General features: G+C 31.6%; 2 protein-coding genes across 2 annotated transcripts; both read left to right on the top strand.

Moving 5' to 3' along the window:
• The first annotated feature begins 6895 nt into the window (after positions 1–6895).
• LOC100778532 (uncharacterized) lies at positions 6896–12247 on the top strand. The gene is made up of 4 exons (XM_003525528.5): positions 6896–8450; positions 10053–10199; positions 10855–10971; positions 11259–12247. Exons 1-4 carry the CDS (start codon positions 7011–7013, stop codon positions 11883–11885), a joined length of 2331 nt encoding a protein of 776 aa, XP_003525576.1. The 5' UTR covers positions 6896–7010; the 3' UTR covers positions 11886–12247.
• A 3550-nt stretch (positions 12248–15797) lies between these two features.
• MYB58 (transcription factor MYB58) lies at positions 15798–18226 on the top strand. Its single transcript, XM_003525839.5, has 3 exons — positions 15798–16005; positions 16114–16243; positions 17694–18226. The coding sequence occupies exons 1-3, from the start codon at positions 15861–15863 to the stop codon at positions 18022–18024; spliced, it is 606 nt and encodes a 201-aa protein (XP_003525887.1). The 5' UTR covers positions 15798–15860; the 3' UTR covers positions 18025–18226.
• The last annotated feature ends 6234 nt before the right edge of the window (positions 18227–24460 follow it).

The following is a 24460-nucleotide window of genomic DNA, read 5'->3' as shown; positions in this document are numbered from 1 at the left end:
CAGTCGATTTTATTTAAAATATTAATTTGATCTTATCCAATTTAAATCGGTTCGGATTGTATTAATTTTATGTTTTAATCTTACTTTTATTGTTGTGAGAAAATATTAAACAAACAATATGATATATAATTTTAAAAATTAAAATATCAAAATTTCATTTGTATGTAATTATATAACTAATAGTAATATACTTTTTAAGATATATATTATATGAAAAATAAATTTACATAACTTGATAATTTTATTTATGTATCTTAACTCAAATAGTTAATAAAAAATTTGTTCTTAATTAAATACATTTTTATTATTAAATATAAGTTATATGACATTTTTACAAATATATAAGAAATAAAAATATATACATGTTATAAATTTGATTTGGATTGGACTGGTTTGGTCTTGAAAGATTTGATCCAATCTAATAAAAAATTTGGTTTTTCTAAATTTTGATTCGTTAGGTTTTTAGTTTACTCGATTTTTACTTTTTCTATTTTATTTGATTTGATCAGTTCATGATCAACCTTAGCGGTCAATATTGACACAATAGGCAATAAAGTAACCTTTTAAGATATAAAGGTTATAGTCCCAGTGTACCAAGTCGTACATAGCTTCTCTTGTGTTGAAGATTGCTAATTTTGATCTGGAACCAACAATCCAGGTATTTATATTATTCTTAAAAACCCAACATGGTGTAGGTATTGTACGCATAAAGATGGGTTATTTTTTTGTTTTTTACAGAAAAAATGGGTTGTTCTAGAAATATGCATGCTTTTATGGGTGTATAGCTTCCACCTAAAAATCTCTTAGATTAATTAAATATTCAAAGCATGCCCTTAATTAAATAATTATTTCTAATAATTGGTATATGAGCGAGTCCTCAATTATTAGATTTTATTTTTTTAAAAAAAAAATTGTTTGATTCCTGGATAGAATTTTGGAATGGTTAATTTTTCCAATTTTTATAAACCTTAATTTATTTATTGGATATTGTTGTGTTAACATAGAAAATTACTTCTATCCAGTAAAACACGTAACGCAGCCGCTTACTGTTGTGTCCCAAATAAATTTCTCTGTTTAATATGCTGTTTGAAAGATCTTTCTCTGTTCAGTGTTCGTATTTTATGGGTTTAATTATAAAGGGTTTTTTTGAAAGATTTTTATTGATCTGAAAAATTTTTCATTGGTATTTATACCAGGCCCATCCTTACTTTTGGAATTACTATTCACAGTCCATCTTTCTATTCTCACCACATCAATTTTTTGTACTTTTCTTATTCCAAAAATTTTTCATTGGTATTTATACTAGGCCCATCCTTACTTTTGGAATTACTATTCACAGGCCATTCTTTCTATTCTCACCACATCAATTTTTTGTACTTTTCTTATTCAAAAAATATTATTTTCACCTAAACGTGATTTCATTATGTGTTTCTATTATGTTATTTACACCACCTAATACAATGAAAATATATTTCAGTTGATCTAAATACACAACAGAAATGTGTTTCTATTATGTTATTTTTTTATGAAAAGATTTTGTAATTAATTATAAATATAAGTTACTTTTTAAAGTAATTAATTTGGTAATATAAATTATCTTTGTTAAATTGAAATACAATTTACCCTTTATAATAGCACTTAGTTAGTGCTATATAGATTACATTTAATTGGAATTGAATTAATTCCAATACTTTTTATCATTTATAAAAAGTAATCAAATTAATTATTATATGAGTTACATTAGTTAATAGTAATCATTGTGAGGACCTTATTGCGGATAATTTGTAATTACTTTTGTAAGTGTTCTTTTAACCTTGAGGTTTGCCTTTATCCTGGTTTCGAGACTCAACTCATCTAAATTTTTACTTAACAATAATTAATTATTATACAAATTTGTATCACAATTAATTCAATTACAAAAAATGGTAACTTGTGTTGTCATTAATTCAAATTTTAATTAAAAATGTCATTTACACCACAATTAATTCTATTACTATTAAAAAAGATAATGTGTCATTGTGAAGAAAATTTGAATCATAATAAATTTGATTTATATTAAAAAGGTAACTTATATTGTAATTAAATAATTAAATCAAAACTAAAATAAAGATACATAAAGAAATTGTGAATTCTTTGTGTATGATTTACATAATGGAATCATGATTTCGTTAAATTTAAAAGTTATAAAAATAAGGTGTGGAGATTGGAGAAAAGGGAAAAATAGGGATGGATGCAATGAAAATGTAATTAGGGAAAGAAAGAAAATAAAGCCGGAGGGGAATGGGTTGTAGTGAAATAACTAAGAAGTAAAAATGAAAATTTTATGGTTTTTGAAAAAGTAAGGGGTGGGGAAGTGTTCGGTAAGGATAACAATATTTTTTTCTTTTCTTTGTTTTAGTCCATCAAGAACGTACATTGTTGGGTGAGGGTTTGCAATAACTTTTTTCTCGTCTAAGGGTGATCATTGGACTGCCAAGCAATGATGCAAAGGGTTTATATGTGAGACAATTATAAATTTAAGACCTCCCATTCTGATTAAATGATCTAGTATTTTTTATTGGATTAATTGAAATAATATGTTGCAAAAGTAACATTTGTTGCATAGGTTAATTTAATTAAATTTACATAAATGTTGCTTGAAACTATTCACGAAAATTGTGTCCTTCCTAAAGGAAGATACAATTTGGCTAAATAATTACATGCCTACAATGATAAATGTGTGGTGATTATAAAAATTATTTTCCATATGAATAATGGAGTGTCTAAAGACAATTATTGTTTGACATGATTTATCACTATTGTTTGATCATTTCGTTGAGAGTACTTGTAGTTAGTCATTTAAATCAAATAATTAGGGATTAATGGTGTGGTAGATATCTTGCTTGGATCTTTAAATTTATCAAAAAGATTAATTGTGCTTTGTGTTTATTGTTCTCTCTCCAGTTATTGTTGCTATTGCTCCTAATTTCACTACTCATTTTTTTTTAAATCCCAAAGTTGCATGATGCAAACTTCAAAGTTTGAAAGTCTCAACTACATGGAATCAGACTATTTGAACCATTCTAATTCCAATTAGGCTTTATTTATCATGACTTCAAATCAAACCAGATCATTCTTAGAATAAGAAAAGGAACAAAGTTGAGGATATTGCATAAAGTTATACTGAATAAAAAAAATAAAACATAAGATCAATATAAGGAATTCACTTGGTACTTGTGCAAGAAGGTAAGGCATATGAAGAATGATTCTCTCAAGTATGCCACTTGGTGTGTGTAGAAAAGTTTGCATATGGAGCCATCCACCAAGTGATGTTGAAAGATTCATCTATGTGGGCGATGATAATAAAGATATAGTTAAGGTTTGTAGGAGCTTTTAGATTGCTTTTGAAGACTAATTTTTATTTGGATTTGGTTGAGGCATATGTTGCGTTGTCTATTAGATGATATTTAATTTCTATTTTGAACAAATTTGGTTATTCTTGTTCATTTGAAAATAATACAGTTATTTTTTGCTACTAAAAGTGATTCCCATGATTTTCTATTGGACAACTGGTCTTAGAAATTTTAAGAAGGAGGGTTGAATTAAGATTTTGTTGACTATTCCTAATTGAAAATTTTCCTTTCTTAGATATTTCCTAGATTCAATTATTTCTTTAATTGTAAGTTACTTGAATAACAAATAAGGAGAAGTAAACTTAAAGAAATATAAACATAACAGAAAGTAAAAGAGATTAAGGAAAGAAAGAATGCAAAACAAGATTTATACTGGTTCGGCCACAACTCGTGCCTACGTCCAATTCCAAGCAACCCACTTGAGATTTCCATTATCCTTGTAAAATCCTTTACAATCAATGAACCACAAAGGACTTCCCTCCTTTGTGTTCAGTGATTATAACCAAGAAGTTATTCTTACTTCTTGCAATGAACCCCAAGGAACGTTGGTCCCTTGTGTCCAGTGATAACAACCAAGAAGTTATACCCACTTCTTGCAATGAACACAAAAGACATTAGTCTTTTGTGTCTAGTGATCAACCAAGAAGCAAATCTCGCTTCTTGCAATAAACCCAAGGAACGTTGGTCCCTTGTGTTCAGTGTTTGCAACCAAGAAGACCTTCTCTTGAAAACAGTCAACAAAAATAGGTTTCTTAAAAAGCTTTTTGTAAGAATGGAGGAGAGGAAGAAAATAGAATAGCACAAGTTTTTGCCCAATGAGCTTTTCTTGACAAAGCAAGTATTGAACAAAAACTTTTAGAAAGATGTTTAGAATGATCATCTTGAAATCCGTGTCATGGTCACATATTTATAGCCATTTGATGGCTCTTGAAGAAACCATGTTAAAAGTTGTGACTTTTGGTATTTTTTCAAAACTAATCACTTTTAAAAAAGTTGTGACTCTTGGCAATTTTTTTAAAAACCAGTCACTTTAAAAGTTGTGACTCTTGGCAATTTTTCAAAACCAGTTACTAGTAATCGATTATCATAATGGTGTAATCGATTACACAGTTTATTTTATCAAAAGTTGTGACTCTTCATGTTGAGGTTTGAAATCCAACATTCAAAAACCACTGGTAATCGATTACAAATATTGTGTAATCGATTACACTATTTTAAAAATATTTTGTCACTAGTTGTGATTCTTGAGATTTGAAATTCAACGTTAAAGAACATTGGTAATCGATTACATGTCTATGACAATCGATTACTACTTTGTAAAACAGTTATAAAACTGTTTTGGGTTTCTCGTAATTGATTTACTGTCTTATGGTAATCAATTACCAGAGAGTAAAAACTTTAGTAAAGATTTTTCTTTGAAAAATTCTTTTGGACAAATTGTGTTATTCAATCTTTTCTTTGAAAAATTCTTTTTATACTTATCGTGATGCTTTTCTTGAGGTTCTTGCATATCTTGAGTCTTTTCTTGAATCTTTTTGATTTCTTTAATCTTTTAAAAATCTTTGATATCATCAAAATAATCTTGGAAGTTTTGCTTCTACATTTTCGACTTATTTCTTCTATTACCAACTTGGGGGGGGGGGGGGACTTTGATTTCCTGGGCCACTTTATTTAGCTCACACAAGCATAAACCCGTTGAAAGCAACCCACCAAATTCCTTGAGTCCTCGTGACTTCTTCCATATCCTTTATCCACAAATCACCACAAGCATTGTGCACTAAATTTTGTTTCTTTCTCTTTATTGAATGGTTGCATGACAAAACTTGATGTTTTTTTTACTATCTCATTTCGACCATTTGAGTCTTGATCACCAACTCTATAATTTTCCCTCTTGCCTCCACAATTCATATAGCTCCATTTTGATTTTGAAGAAAACTAACCTTTGTGGATGCCTAATATATTCACATATTCTTACTTCCACACCCATCAAACACTTGAGACTTACTATTGAGATTCTAAGGTCTTAATCCCCACTAAAAATGGTAACATCAACATTGTTTTGCAGGTAAAGAAATTCCACAAAAGCCTTGACTATTATGGTACTAAAGAAAAGTTCCAAAATATCATTATCCTAAATATTAGCATGAATGAAAATACAATATTAATAGGCTACAATATCTACATCAACTTTATGTAGATATACATATAAATAGTTAAGAATTTAGAATGAGACGATATCATGATAGATGATACATTACTCTACTAAAATAAGATACAACATTAATGTATTATTGATAGGTAGAACATTAATACAACATTAGGCAAGATAACATATACTATTAATTGTTATGAAATAATAACAAATGAAACAATCATGCCACTTCTTTTGAGTCAAAACATTAATACAACATATTCTTTAATTTGAGTCAAAACACATTCTTTAATTAGTCGGGGGATACGTACAACAATATAACACTAGGCAAGATAATCCATACTATTAATTGTTCAGAAATAAATGTCAATTTTCATTCAAGCACACTTTGAGATAGGGAAATCAATGCGTGAATTGGTTGGTAAAGCAAGGAGCCTCCAATGATGTTTGCTTAGTTGTTTTAGATTCTTGTCCCATGACTATATCTTCTTTGTTGCTGATAATGCCATGTAGTTAGCTTTTGTTAGGAGTTAGCGTCTTTGTATCGGATAAAAAAATTGTTTTAAAATAATAACAAATGAAACAATCTCATCACTTCGTCTTAGTCAAAACATTAATACAACATATTTCTTTAATTTGAGTCAAAACATATTCTTTAATTGGTATGGGATATGTACAACATTAATGCAACAATAGGCAAGATAGCACATACCATTAATTGTTCTGAAATAATAACGAATGACACAAAATGATTTCTTCTTTCAATTCACCTAACAAACAATAACCACTAATTTGATTCAATAACAAAAATAACTATACTAATCTTATCATACATTTATATCTTAATCCTTCTAGTGGATTGAGTCTCTTCAGGATATGAATTCAGAAATTCAGAAATCTATGACAACAATTGAATCAAGATAAATATTATGGGTCCAAGGATATAGGGATCAACTCAACACATCATTAAAGGCTTATAACAATATAATCCAACATTTGACTTTGAAATAGATAAATAACACATACACACTTAAATGCTTCTGGTTTAGGTCTCCTAACGCAAGGACCGATCTAGACATGAACAATATCCTTATCCCTACTCCCTTTTATACACAATATTTTTATAATTATAGATAAAAGACAACTAACTATATATTTTTTTTCTTTCTTACAAGACAAGTTTAATCAACAAACAATTAAGCAAGATAAAGAAACACAGTAGCAGCATTAGTAGTCGACGCGGTAGCTTTCTTTTATGTAAACAGAAAACGGCCCCACCGATGCACACAAAGACGCCTATTTCGTCGCCACGAAGACACCCTCTCCTCTTAAAAGGGCGCCATTTGCCTTTATCTTTATCATTTGAAAAAACTTTTCCAACACACTATCACTCACTAACAACACTTGATTCATTCAAAAACCAAACATTTCATTTTCTCCGCAACCCTAAAACCCTAAACCGCGCCATGCCCCTTCATTCCTCCTCCTTCGATTCCCTCTCCAAATCCCAGGACCTATCCTCCGCCATCCAATCCGCCACCACCCCCTCCCAAATCGCATCCGCGTGCGCCTCCATCGACTCCTTCCTGCACTCGCACTCACCGGATCAGTCCCGCCACTTCTTCTCCCTCGCCTTCCCAACCCTAATCTCCAAGCTCTTCGGCTTCGACGACCCCTCCAATGCCTGGATCCACCACCGCCACTCCGGCGACCTCGCCCAAACCCTATTCTCCCTCCTCTCCCCCGCCGGCAACCTCGCCGCCGCCATCGCCGCCGTCGACCGCCTCTCCCTTATCAAATACGTCTTCCCCGCCGAACGCCTCCCTCACTGGACCCGCTCCTTCCTCTCCGACACCGATTCTCGCTCCCTCTCCGATCTCTGCCCCTCCCTCTTCAAACCCTCACCTTCCCCTTCTCAAATCCAACTCAACGTTTTTGAATACTTTTTCTTCTGGTTCGCCTACTACCCCGTCTCGAAAGCCAAAAACGACAACTCCGACTGCGTTTCGGTTAACAAAAGAGTTATGAAATTTAGGTTAGATTGGACTAATACTTGGACCTCCTCCATTCCCGGCTTCTCCGCCACCGCCTCCAAGCGCTGCTGTTCCTCCGAGGGAAAGCAGCCTCACTACGACTTGTACACGCGCCTCCTCTGCGCGTACCTACGCGCTTTTGTTCCCTCTTATGATCTTATCGCGCACCAGCCCTACCGGACTTCGATTCTCCACTACGGCTCCGGCTACGACGGTTCTGTTGCGGCGCGGGCCGAGTTCGTGGTCAACGCGCTTATCCACTTCTGGCTCGTGGACAACGATTTCTCGCCGCTGCCGGCGAGTGTTTGCCGGAGCCTCGGGGTTTCGTTTGCGGTGGGGGAGGCGCCTCCGCCGCCGGGGCTGGGGGAGGTGGTGAGGCTGTTTGTGAGGTACTTGAATTTGAGCACCGTCGCCGCGTTTCGCGAGAATGGTGGTGGTGAGTGTTGGAGTCCGAGGTGGAGGGCTGTGGAGGGTGCAAAGAGCAAGGATTTGGGGTCTTTAGGCTCTGTTCGTTCGCTTGGGTGTTGGAACTTCTGTGTGCAGAGGCCTCTGTATAGGTATCTGTTGAGGACGTTCTTGTTTTGCCCTATGGCGGCTTCGGTTAAGAATGTGTCTCAGGTGTTGTCGGTTTGGGTTGGTTACTTGGAGCCTTGGACCATGAACGTGGACGAGTTTTCGAATATGGATGAAGTTAATGGCGAGAAGAAGGAAAATTCTGTGCCTGCAAGTACGGGAGATGGGTTTTCGCCGCGGTGGCAGGATTATGTTCTCTCTAATTATCTCTACTACAGTTCCTTGGTCATGCATTTCATTGGGTTTGCTCACAGGTTTCTTCACAGTGATGTTGAAATAGTAGTCCAGATGGTGCTCAAGGTATGTTTCTTAACCATGGTTTTACTTTTATTACCCTCTTTTGTACACTGTTTTTAAATGTAGGTAATTTACCTGTTTTACTTGCTAAATGTATGTTGGGGACTGCTTTATGGTGGATATTAGTATGGGATTTGGCTCTTCTAAAGTGAGCAACTCATTTTACATGATTAAGTAAGTGATCTTAGTCATTGATAAGGAAATAGATGTTGATATTGTGTGTCCCTATATAATAAATCATCGGTGTGACAAAATATCAATTGTTGTTTGTCTCATCAACAACTAATATTGCTTTACCACTATTTACTTTAGAAGAGTCAAATCATTTGGTGCATGTTTGTTTTCCCGTTGGGTTTGCTGCTGCATAGCGCACATTATGAGGAAATCCAACAGTCGTTCGCAGAAGCAGGGGAGGATCTGTTGGCGAATGTCCTTTTGCAGCCTTCCCAGCAGATTTCCAAATGTACCCTTAGATTGTCACTTAAGATGTTTTGTTTTACTTAGAATGTGTTGTTGAAACTGGAACTGAACATGAATGTTATTCTCTTAATTTGTGTACACAAAGATTGTGAAAAGCGTAGGAATACTGTGGGCATTTAAATGTGGCTATTGGATGATGTCAATGTGGATTTCAGTTGTCTTTCTCTATTGTTTCAATGGTGTCACTGACTAGCAGTGACATGCATTGGGAAAACCCAGCCATATGACCTGGGAATTCATTCTTGAAAGAAAAGGAGGATACTTGTGTGGGTGCCTTCCTGCAATTTTTGCTTCCAAAGGATCACTTGTCTTTCAGTCTATCTATAAAACATGAATTATTCATATATGTATCCATGGAATTTGTTGGGCATAATTTGATCATCTGCCTGTGATGCATTATCCTGCACATTTCAAACCACATTCACATATATACATTTTATTGGGTTTGTTTAATAGTTTGCAATAATATCCACTGATTGGTTAACTGCTGAAAAGGATTTTAGGTAATATTTTGTAGACGAGTTAGAATGACAGGGAACATAACATATGAATATTTTGCATGGTGCATTTCAAAACTACAACGTAGTGTAAAGCAGTACATGAACTTAAAAAGTTGTGCATAGTGGTTTCATTAAAGAGTGTGGAACCATAGCTCACGACAGAATCAGTCCGTTGTATTCTGTTCTGTGCACTTCATTCACCCAATGCTGCCAGGTAGTCCCGTTATGTTCCAATACTGACTTGGGGGAAAAAGAGATTATTCTTGAAAGGATACTTGATTTAATTAGTTTGATCTTTGTAGAACTGTACTTCACATGTTTTAATTTTTTATTTTTTTTTAGTTTTAGATTTTATCCACATTGAAACCTCAAATTCACCTTAGGCACATTATTTTCCTTGCATGCTAGGACAAATTTTACATTGTTATTTGCTGTTCATGTTATAGACCTATCTGTATGCCTTTTTGTTTAATAAAAAATCAATTCTTTGTAATGACTCATTTGTCATTCCTGTTATAAATATTATGTTCTTGTGGTTGTAACTTTCTGAGGGATCTTATAACTATAAGAGACCTTTTGAGGTTTAGCTTAATAGACTTCTTACCTTTTAACCTGTATTTACCAGGTGTTAGACACCTTGACATCATCTAAAGAGATCATTGACCTTTTGAAGACTGTGGATTCCCTTTTTCATTCCAAACAAGCAGGGTCAGGCAAACCAATGCTGAATAACTTGTACAGATATGTTCCTATTATTTGTGAACAGTTGCAGGTAATTCTCTTCTGATTTTACAGTTTTCCCAATTTCATTGCTCTTTGGATTTAATTGTTATTATTAGCAATTTTGCATTATAATATATCTTTGCATCCTCAAAGTTGATTCTATACCAAATACTAGTTATCCATTTTCTTTATCTTTCTCATTTTTGTTAGAGATGAGTGTAAAATCATTCATGTGCCTTCACCTACTGACTTAAGCTTTTGAGATATTTGGTTTAGAATGTGGTATTATAGCCTCTATGATGGTGTGGTCTACAGTTCAATATTTGCAGCCCATCATTCTGTCAGTAAAAAAGTTGAATTTTAGCACAATGTAGGTGGACTTGTGCAGTATCCATGCTTCAAGTCTAAAAGGCTCTTGAATGGAGTGTGTTAGAGATTATTATGTAACCAACCATTTATGTGACTGCACCAAACATAATAACATATGTTTTTGTGGCTATTTGTTCATAAGTCAACACTTTTTGTTGGTTGTATGTTATATGTATTGATGTTTCATGACTCTATTCTTTACACTTGTTGGTCAATTTGTTATTTTGTTCCATAGCGGGTTTAGGTGATTGATTAAATGCTTTTGCACCAAACATGTACTTGGCATGACCTAATATCTATATTTTTTTTTTTATTAAAACTACTGGTTGTTTCAGGACTGGGAGGATGGCTTATGTGAGACTGATGCTGACGGCTCTTTTTTGCACGAGAATTGGAACAAAGATTTGCGACTTTTTGCTGATGGGGAGGATGGTGGACAACAGCTCCTTCAGGTCTTATATCTTTTCATGTTACTGTAATTTGTGTTTCTAAATTCTAACTATGGTATAACTACACAATCAATCATTTGGCATAGCCATAGCGATGTTTTCATACCATATCAATGATATCATATTCATGTCTTGTTTGGTATTTTGTGCTTTTTAGTTTGGGCCAACTATGTAAAGATTGGTGACAGAGCACTACATAGGCAGAGTTGTCTTTCTAACTATAGTGATCATTATATAATATATAATGTATAGATTATTATCTTCTCATTTCATTTTTTTTGTCACTGCAGTTATTTATACTGCGTGCTGAAGCTGAATTACAAGCTATATCTGGTGATAATCTTGTACCCAGCCTTCAATGCTTAGATTCATTGAAGGCAAAATTGGGGTGTTTATTTGATGGAAACACTGTTATAAAGTCATCATCAACTTGTCCTGATTCAGTGCCACATCAACAATCTCGTGATGAGATATTCAAACCTAGAAGAGCTGGCAATCATGCATTTGCAGATGTTAAATACAAAGGTGACTGGATGAGACGTCCCATTTCCAATGATGAAATTGCATGGCTTGCAAAAATGCTCATTCGGTTGTCTGATTGGTTGAATGAGAGTCTTGGACTAAATCAGGCAGAGAGCAGTCAAGTAAGCTCTGCAGTTTCTTACGTGGAGGTATCGGCTGATGTTGCCCATATATGTGGACCTTCCGAAGCCCTGAAGTTCTTCTTATGTACCATTGGTTCTTGGTTTCTCTTCCTGGGTGCTGCTTCTCTGGGTTGCATGCGAAAATATGGTCTGAGGGTGAACTTAAGGATACTGGCCTCCAAGAAGGTTGTGATGGTTTTTGTTTTATATATTGTTTTTAGCATATTGAAAAAACTCATTCGATCAGTCAGTGGCATGTGGGGAAGAATATAGATTGAATAGAATATACAAAGTGTATAGAGATTTGGAAATTACAAAGAGAATTTTGTTCCTATCAAGGTATTGTGCGCAGGGTGATTCTGTTGTGTAATTAGCAGTGTTGTGGTAACCAACAAAAAATTGCTAGTCCACCCCATTTTGCTCACTGGGAGTGCAGTAATGGAAATAGTTTATTGCAGCCGCTCTGTACTAGTTATCTCGTTCGACAAGGTCTAAACTCAGCTCAGCTAATGTAAGAAATTTAGTTGGGTGAGATGGGGTGCGTGAAGCAAAAAAGGAGGTGCAGGATGTAATTCCCTATGACTTGTAAAGACCTTTGTTGGTGGGCTATTTGAATGAAAGAACTGAATAGGAAATGAACCTGTGTAAAATTATTTAGTGTCTATTTTAAGTTTCAGTTTACCATGGTGTCCGCACAAAATGTTAACAAAAACAAAATTATAATTTATTTTTTTATGTAATAACATCAGGATACTATAAAATTGACATTGTGATATTTCTCGTTCAAGAAATCACGTCCTTTCTCGATGCCTTTGTGAAACCTCAGTTATATATATACGCTATAATAATAATATGACCAATTATTTTATTGAAGATTCTATAAAAGTATTTAATAATAATAGTAACCATAACAATAATACTCAAATATTGTAATTGTCGTAGCTCACCTTTTTTTAAATTTAAAATAAGAGTATATAAATAAAAAAATTAAGCGAATGGTTGTAATTGTATATATGTTAAAATTTATTATATCCAATTTGCACTTTTATCTTTAGAAAAATTTAATTAAGTCTTTTATGTTTTAAAAGTTAGTCAAAATGATCATTTTGAAACAATGGTCATTTATTTGAAACATAATTTTAACACAATTTTATTTTATTTTTAATTCTAGATGTAAAACTTGATCCCATTAGATTCATTCATGTACATGTGAAAATTATATAATCCAATTGATATTTAAATCATTGTACTATTTACATGATAAGCTTCTAGTATATTTTGAAAATTATATGAATATTATGAAAATAGCATGAAAAATGAATTCAATGAATAATCAAATGTTGATCATGATAGATAATAACTTATTTTCTATTATTTGTAAATAATTTTCATATTACACTGTTTATTTTTACCATTATACTATTTACATGATTTATTCTAGTATATTAACATTATATTTCAATATGTTTTAACCATTACATTAATTATCTACTGAAGAGTATATTATTTTTATCTTATTTAAAATTTGATTAAAAATATTTAAAGATACAGTATAAGAATAATAATAGGATGCATAATATGAAAAAATATATAAAATTGAAACAAAACAATGTAATCAAAATAATTGATCCATAAAAAAAATCACAAGAGTTTAACATTAATTAAAATAAACTAAAATTATAAATATATCAAAATATATTTTTATCAATAAAACAATTTTTTTTATAAAACTATTATATATATATATATTTATATTTATTAGCATGTTACTTTATATCAATATACATTTATTATTTATTAGCTACTTCAATATATAATTTTATTAAATAATTATGATTCACTCAACAAAGCAAAATATGTCAAAAAAAAAAAAATGTTAGAGATTACGAGCATGTTTAGTTTTCAACCGAGTAGTTCCAAATGTATGTTTAAAAAATAAATAGAAATAGAGTCTCTTGTTTAATTTCCTGCTGGATCTAATTGTAAACTGGGTTTTGTTTAAGTTTATTTTTTTTGTTCAGCCTGGGTTTTGTTTTAGTTATATCTTAAAACTCAATTTGAAAGGAAAGGAAGCAGAAGATTAATCTTGCAAACTCAACTTATTAAATGAAATTCATTCAAACTTATAATTGAAAACTCTAATCCATTCGTGTACTATATTATGGTTATCATCTTTATCATTTCTTTTAAGTTGTTTCTAACCGTGGCAGGTGGAGCATCCATCACGCACAACACAGTGAACTGTTTGAGTTACATAAGCAAGCAGGTGCTGGCAGGCCGTGCAATGAGAATCTGCTAGAAACTGCCAACACCTAATAGGGACCAAACACTGATTTCTCATTAACTCAAATATGGACCATAATAATAATGTTGTGACAACCTCGTGAATTGCGGACGACTGAGGAACAAGGAATCTCACTAGAGAAATGTTCACAAAGTCACAACTAAAAGTCTAAAACCCTAACTCATTTATCCAAATTGGTAAAAAAAAAAAAGTTAAATCCAAGCAATTATTGAACTTTTTGATCTATTATGCATTTGTTACACAACAATCACTTAGAGGAAGGACAATGGGCAGGTGAAATTAAGGTTTGAGGCTTGGAAAGATTTAGTGTTGCGCATATTTTACAAGAGATATTTACTTGAACATATTAAAACTCGTCAAGTGATCGAAAATGAAACATATTTATTGGATTATCTTTTGAAGCAATCTTTTCAATTTGAACTTCTTTAAATTCTATTACATCTCTAATAAAGTAATATCTGATATCAATGTGTTTGATATTTTCATGGTACACATGATGATTTATCAAATGTATAACACTTTGGTTAACACGATGACTAGTTTTACAATTTTAAGAAATTTTTAATTCGCCAATCATTCTCTTTTAGCTAAATAGCTTCCTTAAGACCTTAAGTATTCCTTTTGCAAAACAATATAATCTACTTCATTTGTAGATAGACCTATCACATGTTATAACTTTATAAGTTTGCTTTTCAATAAATAGTGGTTCCATACAAGGAAAACACATAACCTATAGATTTCCTAGTATCCACATGAGCTTGACTCATATTCGGTATAAAATCGACTAACGTTATGTGCCAAATTTGGTTTACTACAAACCGTATCATATATGATGCTTTCTACTCTATTAGCATACAGAATACAGTTTATCTTGCACTTTTCTTCTTCGATGTTACGAGCTTTTGTGTTTGAAATCTTTATTCATACATGTCTGATGTGCACTATTAGTTGTTTTTGGTATGTTCTGACGTGATAATTAGCTAAGAGGTGAAGTGAATCACAAATGGTAATTCAAATAAGCACTATGAAAATTAAGTAGAGGGAAAAACACGCGAAGATAGAACCTGAGGAAAGAAGAAAAGAGAACACTTATTGAAGTCAACTTTTTAGTTTTCTATTAATATTAATTAGATATTTTTAAAATCAATGTTTCTATTATCTAGTCCTTTTATATGATATGTATTTATATATTAACGACGTAATCTCTTCCATTTATCGTTGATTCATCATTAATGAATAAATCAATACGTATTTATTAAACTCATTCTTTATTATTCTTAACACATTTTTGTTTTCAAATCATTTTTAACCGTGCATATATAAAATCTTGTGAAAGTGAACAACCAAATAAATAGGTATATGTGATAGCCTTCAAAAAGAAAAATAAAAATAAAAAAACCAAGTACGTAAGATACTCATTATCGAGTGAGACTAACAATAACTCACCAAATAATCAAAAGACGTTCCAACGTCGCTGTAACACATTCTTCTTTCATATAGTAAAAGAAATCAATATGCATAAACTTTAAAATCAAATCATAAGCCAATCATCAAGCATTTAACTCGGTCGATTGAATAAGATAAGAGAATTATTTTAAATGATACTGTCTTTGATTCACATGCATAAAACAAAATTCACAAAGAATATTATTCTACTTTCTAGTCTGGAATATCAGTTACTGTAACTGGTGGTTGGAGCTTCCAATTTTCTCTGACCATTCCGTTATGCTATAACACGAAGGGTAGATACGTGAATCACTCACCGACACTTCAACCTCAACACGTCCTATTCACCTTAATTATTTCATGTTTTTAACAGCTTCCTAATATAAATAGGCCAACCCAACATTTTCATCGATCATACTCTCAAGTCTCAACTCAACAACCCCAAAAAGCCTTATTATTAAGTTAATATTATTATTATTATTATTATTATCATCATCATGGCACCAAGGGTTAATGATGGAACAATAACAAGCAAGAGAGCAATGAACAGAGGAGCATGGACCCCAGAGGAGGACAGAAAGCTAGCCCAGTGCATTGAAATTCATGGTCCAAAGAGGTGGAAGACTGTTGCAATCAAATCAGGTTAACTTGAAAAGTTTTGAAATATATAGCTTAAAAGTTGAAACATCAAAGCAAGTGCTATATATATAGCTGCAATTTTTAACCTGCTTTTGCATGATGCTTTGGCAGGTTTAAATAGATGTGGGAAGAGTTGCAGGCTGAGATGGTTGAATTATCTGAGACCCAATATCAAGAGGGGAAATATATCAGATGAAGAAGAGGATTTGATACTTAGGCTTCACAGACTTTTGGGAAACAGGTTTGTCATCATCATACAATTCTAGTGATAAGAATTAAAGTGAAACTCATTCTCTTATCTGTAAGTAGAGTTATTATTTACATCTATCATATTACTTATTATTACTACATCGATTACTTTCTCTTTATTTTTTTTTTCTCTGTCTCTCTTTTATCTACTCCACACACTCTAAAATGGAATAATGTAGCTAGGTACCCGTGATCCTTGTAAATAATGTAATCTTATGAAGACAGATACAAAAAGAGAAATCCAACTCGTGCATGTTATTAACCAAAGAAGAAATTAAAAAAAGAAATGTAAAATGAAATATCATATGAAGAGATAAAATAAATAATGTCACAAAAAGTATAGTATAAATAATGAGAAATGTCATATCTTTTTGCAAATTTTTCGAGAAATATTTTTTTATCAATAAAATGTAAAATGTAAAATCTTCTTAATTATTATTTTGTAAAAATTATTATTATAAAATTAAATATATTTAATATCTTAAAAATATAAAATACATTCTTATATAAATGAAATTCAAAATAATGTAAAGAATTTAAAATCATTCATTAATAATATAAGAGAAAATGTACACCAACAAAATATAAGGGAAAATGCATGAAATTAATGAGTCATACTTAATATAGTAGCCTAATTAGAGTATATGTGTGGAGAGTGGAGACCCACGTTATACAACTGCCTCCATATCAAAGTTTGACGGTCTGAGTAATATATTTTTATATCCTATTTACAAATGTTTCATTATTATTTGTTTTTATTTTTATGATAATATATCACTTATTGTATTACGTTTTTTCACTTCTATTTCTTTCTTTCTTTTTTGGTGCATTAAGATTTAAGACTTTTTTTTTGGGTGCATATTTCTTTCTTTCTCTAGCATTGAATCATCCATGTAACGTACTATTCTTTCTATTCCTTCAAAAAGAAAACGTACTATTCTTTCTTTACTCTTTAGATAACTAATAAAAGAAAATTATTGTAACTTGACTACAACAATTTTATTTAAATTAAAATATGATAATTCTTTTTCAACAAAACTTTCAAGAAATTAAAAACTAACAATAATATGACATGACGATGATAACAAACCACTATACACATCAATTATACTACGAAAAATAAAGAAACAAAAAATATAAGTAATTTATTTATAATTATGTTTCATTTAACATATATTGTCGTATATGGATTTCATTTTATTTTTAAAAATTATCTTATGTATGTATTAATGATGAAACTTTACTGAAGATATTAGTCAGTCCTCCAACGGTTAACAAATACTAATATTGTTGATGGTGGCTCAAAAATGCTCCATATTCATGTTTTATATCCATACTTATGCAACATGGCAATGGATTTTATCGTAATTATTTTGTACATTTCTGTATCATAATCCTCATGAAGATTATAATGAGATAAAGGAGTTTTTTTTTTTGTCTAGGTGGTCTTTGATAGCTGGGAGGCTTCCAGGACGAACAGATAATGAAATTAAGAATTATTGGAATTCTCATTTGTGCAAAAAAGTGAATCAGAAAGTGGAGAAACCAGAAAGTTCCACGAGACACGAAATTATTGGCCAGAATGATCAGAATGCTGGGGATAACCGTGCAATGTCAGAGAACGAGGTTGAAATTAATGAAAGTGGTAACTTAGATGTTAGTTTGGACGTGAACGAATTTTTCAACTTCTCTGAGGAATCCTTTGGGTTTGATTGGCTGAACAAGTACTTAGAACTTGACCAGATTCCTGAGAGCACAGAAAGATCTGAATGAGCATTTTGTACATCATTGGCTGCAATAAAGTTGCATATTCTGTGTGAAAGTAGTTGTTCTGCGTTCTAACTGATCATGTAGCAGAGTTGTTGTTAGTTGTTACATTGTCTGTGTTTCTAAGCCCGTTTGGTTAAACCTTACGTAAATTTGATGAGAAATCTGATAAAAGAATATTCTTTTTGGAAATAAATTAATCTAAAAATATGCTCCCAAGTAAGATTGCTCCATCACTCCACCTAAAATGAGTTTAGTTGAATTCGACTCGATTCGTTTATATTTAACTTAATTTGAATTTAAGATTAACTTATTTTTTTCGTTTGAACTTCAACCTCAGAAATAGTTTGGTTTAGCTTGTTAGATCGAATCATATAAACCAAAAGTTAAAATTTTTAAATATTATATATTTTAAATTTTCAATTTATCAATGAATTTTAGATAAAATGATTGTTTAATTTTTTTAAAAAGAAAAAAGTTGAATTTATTCTATTAGGTTTGTAGGACCACAAGTATGACAAAAAAAACATAATTACAACCTGCATAAAAAAATATCCCACCCACTAACAATGGTTGACACAAGTGATAATGACTTGCATTTCTTAACTAAATGATACAAGATTCAAATCCTTAGTTGCCCTTGAATATGCAATAAATTGTGTTGGAAGAAGAATATCACCTTATGTGTACTCACGATCCCCAATGAATATTAGTCAATGCTTCTAGCAAGAGTTACCTTGTACCAATACCATGGTCAATGAAAAAAAGTTACCCCACCCTAGATATATAAATAATAGAAAGTTTATTATATCGAGTTAATTCATAAATCAAATAAATCGAACTATACACAATTCAAGTTTGACTCATATATTTAATGAACTCAATTTTTAATTCAAGATCAACGCATTTGATTCATAAATAAAATTCAATAAGTTGATTATCAAAATAAGTTTCAAATTATTTTCGAGTTGATTCAATTCATTGTCACCCATAACTCCATGGCTTCTATTGAAACTGGTTATTTGTTTTATAATTTTAAAATAGTGGTTGTTACTCTTAAACTAAGTACAAAATAATTGTATACATATCATTTGACTACAATTTTATGTTACTTTATTCATTAATATAATGTGATAATAAAATAAATTCTTATCAGATGCATATTTTAGACTGGTTGTATATAAATTAAACTATTAAATAGAAAATTCACAAAGAAAAACTATTAAAGAAAATATTTAAGGAACTTTGGTTCTCAACTTCTCATCAAATATAATACGGAACTCGCGGAGCATTGCTGCTGCCTCCCATTGCTACTTAATCCACCAGAGCACTATGCTCCTCCGCAAACACCTCTTCTATCTCCATTGTCACACACGACTCTACTGACAACAATACCACATTAGGATTAATAATTTTTTTATTGAAGATTTTTAATGATTAATAGTTTTATTTAATTTTTAATTAACGTAATAACTTCATTATTCACAATTATTAGTTAATAATCTACCAAGGAACCAAAATTTTCAATTTATAAAATTAGAGTAACCAAATGTTACAATTAAAAATCAGGGGGACCAAAATCATGGATTCAGGAAACTAGGAGGATCAAAATTAGAATTTAACCTAAAAAATGGTGATTTATAACCATACAAAACGTTGTTGTTTTAATTTTTTTTTGAAATATTGGTCTTTGTAATTCAATTACGTTTTTAAGAGTCTAATTACTTTTTAATATGTTAGAATTATGATATTCCTTTTGTAATAGAACAATGGATAAAAAGAAGAGAAAAGACCTAGTAGATACCCCTTTAATATATATTAAAGTTCATAAGCCAAAGACTACATGAAATTTGAAGACAATTGAGCATTATATCCAACCATGCTTGGATGAAGTCTATAAAGGAGAATACAATGGAACCGCCCTCAAAGAAAGGGTGGAAAGTTATTATATCCCAATTTCATGGGAAATGTGAAAAGCAATATGACAACAGTCAACTGAAAAATAAGTGTGATAACTTTAAGAAAGAATGAGAAATATAGTACATGTTGTCAAATAGACGCGTTTGTGATGAGATGCTGGAAAGAATATTATAGATGAACTAGATGAATAGTGGGAGGAAAAGCAATTGATATGATGTTGTTAATGTGAAGTTGTAAGCTTTATTTTCCTTTGGTGTAATATTTGTGTTGATAAGTTGTATATGCATGCAAAATATTCTCACATGGAAATTCAAGCATTGATTGTATCTATGTAACTTCTAATTGATAGAAAACATATGATGTGTACAGTTCCTCTTTTATTTTCTGACCACAACCATTAGCACAATATACTTTACTTTAGATACCATTATGTCATTGACCGTATGTCAAGTATCATATCCATATGCTTGTCTTTAACTCTTCACCATAGCTTCGGTAGACCTAATTTTTATAGGCTAAAAGTAAAAGGGATTTGCTAAAAATGTCATGAAGAAATGGTCATGTAAGTTAAAGACATGGTTGTTAATACTTGACATGGTTGAATTCTCCATATTTTCACAGCCATCCAATAATTAATGGAAAAATTGGTAACATCCACTCAAATATATCAATATAACCTTAACCTTTTTAGTAAATCCCCTTCATTTTTATTTTGTCTCAATCAATACTTGAACTCTCATAACTCCGCCTATGTCTTTTCATAGCCAGTCCCAAGTCCAAGTTAAGGAGAAGGGTTGGGTTAGGCCTTTGGCAACCAATGTAAAACTTGTTGTTATTCTTATCATGAGTACTTGAACTCTCATGACCAGGTACTAAAATGTGTACAACTAAATGGAACTCAAAGATGGATGCAATTCTACGTACTGCATCAACTAGAAATTCAGTCTTATTTTCCTTTCAACTCTTTGATGAGGTTTGGCCTTCTTCTTCTTCCTGTTGTTAGTTGACATTTGTTTTCCTAGGAAGTACTTAATATGTTGAAATTTTGCTCAAACCCAATACTTATTCCAACAGTATTACTAGTAACCCACCTAAAGATTCTTCACAATTCTCTAAACCTTCCGAAAAATATATGATTTGATATTTTTTAATTATAACAAATTAGTATGGAATTATGCCCATTATTACTCATTATTTTGTTTTCATATTTTGTAAACCTCATTCATTATAAATAAGAGAATTTCGTGTGATCCGATACACACAACAACAAATAATTCTTACATGATATTAGAGCAGGTTATTCTTAACTGAGGAATATCGAAAATCATGCTCCACCGGGAATAGTAGGTGAACCTCTTTGCTTGTCGTCCTACTTCTGGTGACCTATTTCCAAATTCTGGTGGACCTCTTTATTTGTCGTCCTTCTTTGGTTGATCTACATCGAGCCATTGATGACATCTTGAAAGAACCACCAGTGTGCATCCTTTTGTCACATCAAACATCCCCTGTTCCCAGTGCATGGCAGTGTGTTCGACCGCCATTTGCAGCGCCAAGTTCACCAAACTAAGGCTCATAAAGCCCAGTCCTCTTAAGGATGTTTTGTAATTATAGTCTCGACCTTTCCTTTTTCCTTCCACTTCAAGGCGCGCTTTGTTCACAGGTGAACAGTACCTGTCACCACTACGAGCCTTCATTAGCTATTGTTGAGCCATGTTTATCTAGCACAACAACACAACTGAACCATCTTTCATTTTTGTTGGTTTACCACATTTGTAACAAGCTTAATTCATATGACATATATTCTTCAACTTGAGGGAAATGTCAAATATATGATTTGATATATTTTAATTACAATTAGTATGAGATTATATCCATTATTATTTATTATTTTGTTTTCTTATTTTGTAAACCCCATTCACTATAACTAAGTATTTTGAATGGACAGAGATACACGCATGACACAATAATAAATAATTCTAAGACCTTCCACTAAATCTATACAATGACTTTCAAATCATGGATAATACCTGTCATTATTTTCATCTATGCCATTTGGATTTGACAATACTCATAAAAGTGTTGGGTAATCAATGCTTCCAGAAACAAAATAACTCACACCTACAAAGGATCGTGAGAACACACACAAAGATTATATTGTAGGAAAAATAATAACAAACACAAGAATTTAACATGGTTTGGCACCTCTTACCTACGTCCACGAAACCGCCTCAAAAATATTTTCACTATCACAAGAATGATTACAAGATTGTAACTCACCCCAAATAGTGTATCGCTCTCCAAACTTAAGTACCTCACTCAATGATTACAAAAAATGATAACACTCTCATACAAAGACAATTTTCTCTCAACAAAGTGACTTTGTTTCACAATCTCTCTTCTCACACACTCTCTCTTCATGTGTTGTGTTTCTCCACTAATTCTCTTCTCTATTTCTAGTGAAGATTCTCACCAACTATAATAAATAAGCTCTCTTGAAAGTTGAAATAAAAACAACTTCAAATGCATCCATTCAACTAAGATTCATCTAGTAAAATGCAATCTTTCGCTTTGCATTTAAGCCACCTAAACCTTAGTGATAAAATCTAATTCCCAATGTGCATGCACCTTATCTTTTGGCTTGAAACTCTACAAAAATGACAACCACTCAAATTTTTCATTAACTACCACATCCTTAATAATGTTGCTAATTCATAAGCAAAACAAAGTCCTTTATGCCTGAATTTTCCATATAGAGAGGACTTCCTGCATGCAGATATAACCTATCAACGCAACATATTACATCAAAGGAATATAAAACTTACAAATTCACATTAAAAAAATCATACCATTTGCTTTTTCTCCCACCATTCATTTGGTGCATATACAACATTTTTGCACTATCCCATCCCAAATTTGTCTCTGCAGCAAACAATTTATATTTCTCATTCTTTTTTAAAGTTATTTTACTTATTTTTTGAACCAATCCTTGTCATATTTACTTCTAATTTTCTTGTTAAATTGGGATATAATAGAATTTCACTATTTCTTTGAAAGAGAGGTTCTATTGCATTCTGCTTTATAACCTCATCAAAACATGCTTAGATAAAAAGCTCAGGTATCTTCAAATCCCGTGTTGCGGTGCCTTTGGCTTATGAGCTTCACTTTTTATTAAAGGGGCATCTACAATGTCTTTCCTCTTGTTACTCATTGTTCTATTACAAAAGAAATATTATAATTTTCTACTTTAAACTTATTTCAAATATTATCAAATTATTAAAATCATAATCAAACTATAAAAGATCAATATTTCAAAACCAATGAAAAGAACTACGATTTTTTGGTTATAAATCACAATTTCTCTCTTTCCTTGTTAACTTTGTCAACCATGAACAAAACATCAACGACATTTATGAGTGATGACAAAGCAAAGCCTTCTCTTTTTCTTCTGAAACTCAACCCATTAGTATTGCTACGCAATATAACAAAAAAAAAATTGCCACCAACAAATTGACTGGGTAGGATGATCATCACTGGGATATATTGCCATCCAAATAATGCAAAAAAAAAAAAGATGCCCCACTATAATAAAAACAAACAACTGGCTAGGATATCATCAGAGCGGTAATTAAAAACTTAAAGGCAACAAAAAATGGAAACACCATCAAAGCAATAAGTAACAATAAAAAAAATGAATGAGCTTCGAAAAGTGAAAGTAATAGTACCACACATAAAGCTTGAAAAGACCAACATTCACACTAGAAACAAGAAAGCAAGAATTTCTTGCTTCAACCCCAACCACATTAGACACATGAATCAAGTTAAGGGTAAGCCAACAATAATTCATTTAAGCAAAACCATACTTGCATTTGGATGCAGGGAACATCCCTTTAAGTGGGAAACAATAAATCAAACACTCCAAGTCAAGCAGTTCTCTAACACAAACAAGGTGATATTCATGGAAAAAGATTCTATACAAACTGACAGTTTCTTTTTTGCTTCGATTGAATAATTTAATGAATGGTCTTCAATGGTGTCTATGCTTAAACAAAAACAATCATCAATCCACAAAGTAGAATTTAAGGAGATTTAAAGGAAATAAGAAAGACTTAGCCTCCCTCAACGTAGAAGAGAAAACTATGTTGTAAGAATTGGATTATATTCTCAACAAAGTTTAACAATAATAACAACAGCAACAACAACATCTAGTCTCAAAATAAATAACTTATTAGAACTCTCAGAGATGATTTACCCTTATTTGATAACATGTTGATTTAGTGTGGTTATTAAAATTTATTAATTTTTTTACGATATTACAATGACATTAAAAGAGATAAATTTATTTATTTGTGGATCATCATTTTGCATATATTATTTTAAAAATAGTCCTTACAATTTTTTAATATTTTTTTCAACAAAATTGGGAGATTTTTTTCATATAAATTTAAATTTATTGAGGGATAAAATCAACTTTGTGGTGACTATGTTATCGCCTATAGATGATCCTATGTAGTCTGTTTGTTCT

The sequence above is a fragment of the Glycine max genome, chromosome 5 (genome assembly GCF_000004515.6).
Source record: "Glycine max cultivar Williams 82 chromosome 5, Glycine_max_v4.0, whole genome shotgun sequence".
In the NCBI taxonomy this organism is placed as follows: Eukaryota; Viridiplantae; Streptophyta; class Magnoliopsida; order Fabales; family Fabaceae; genus Glycine; species Glycine max.
This window is presented reverse-complemented; position numbering and strand designations above follow the sequence as displayed.

Coding starts and splice junctions, on each gene's coding strand:
- LOC100778532 (XM_003525528.5), top strand. CDS start 7,011: ATGCCCCTTCATTCCTCCTCCTTCGATTCCCTCTCCAAATCCCAGGAC. Junction 8,451..10,052: donor TAGTCCAGATGGTGCTCAAG/GTATGTTTCTTA, acceptor TGTATTTACCAG/GTGTTAGACACCTTGACATC. Junction 10,972..11,258: donor GTGGACAACAGCTCCTTCAG/GTCTTATATCTT, acceptor TTGTCACTGCAG/TTATTTATACTGCGTGCTGA.
- MYB58 (XM_003525839.5), top strand. CDS start 15,861: ATGGCACCAAGGGTTAATGATGGAACAATAACAAGCAAGAGAGCAATG. Junction 16,006..16,113: donor GACTGTTGCAATCAAATCAG/GTTAACTTGAAA, acceptor ATGCTTTGGCAG/GTTTAAATAGATGTGGGAAG. Junction 16,244..17,693: donor CACAGACTTTTGGGAAACAG/GTTTGTCATCAT, acceptor TTTTTTGTCTAG/GTGGTCTTTGATAGCTGGGA.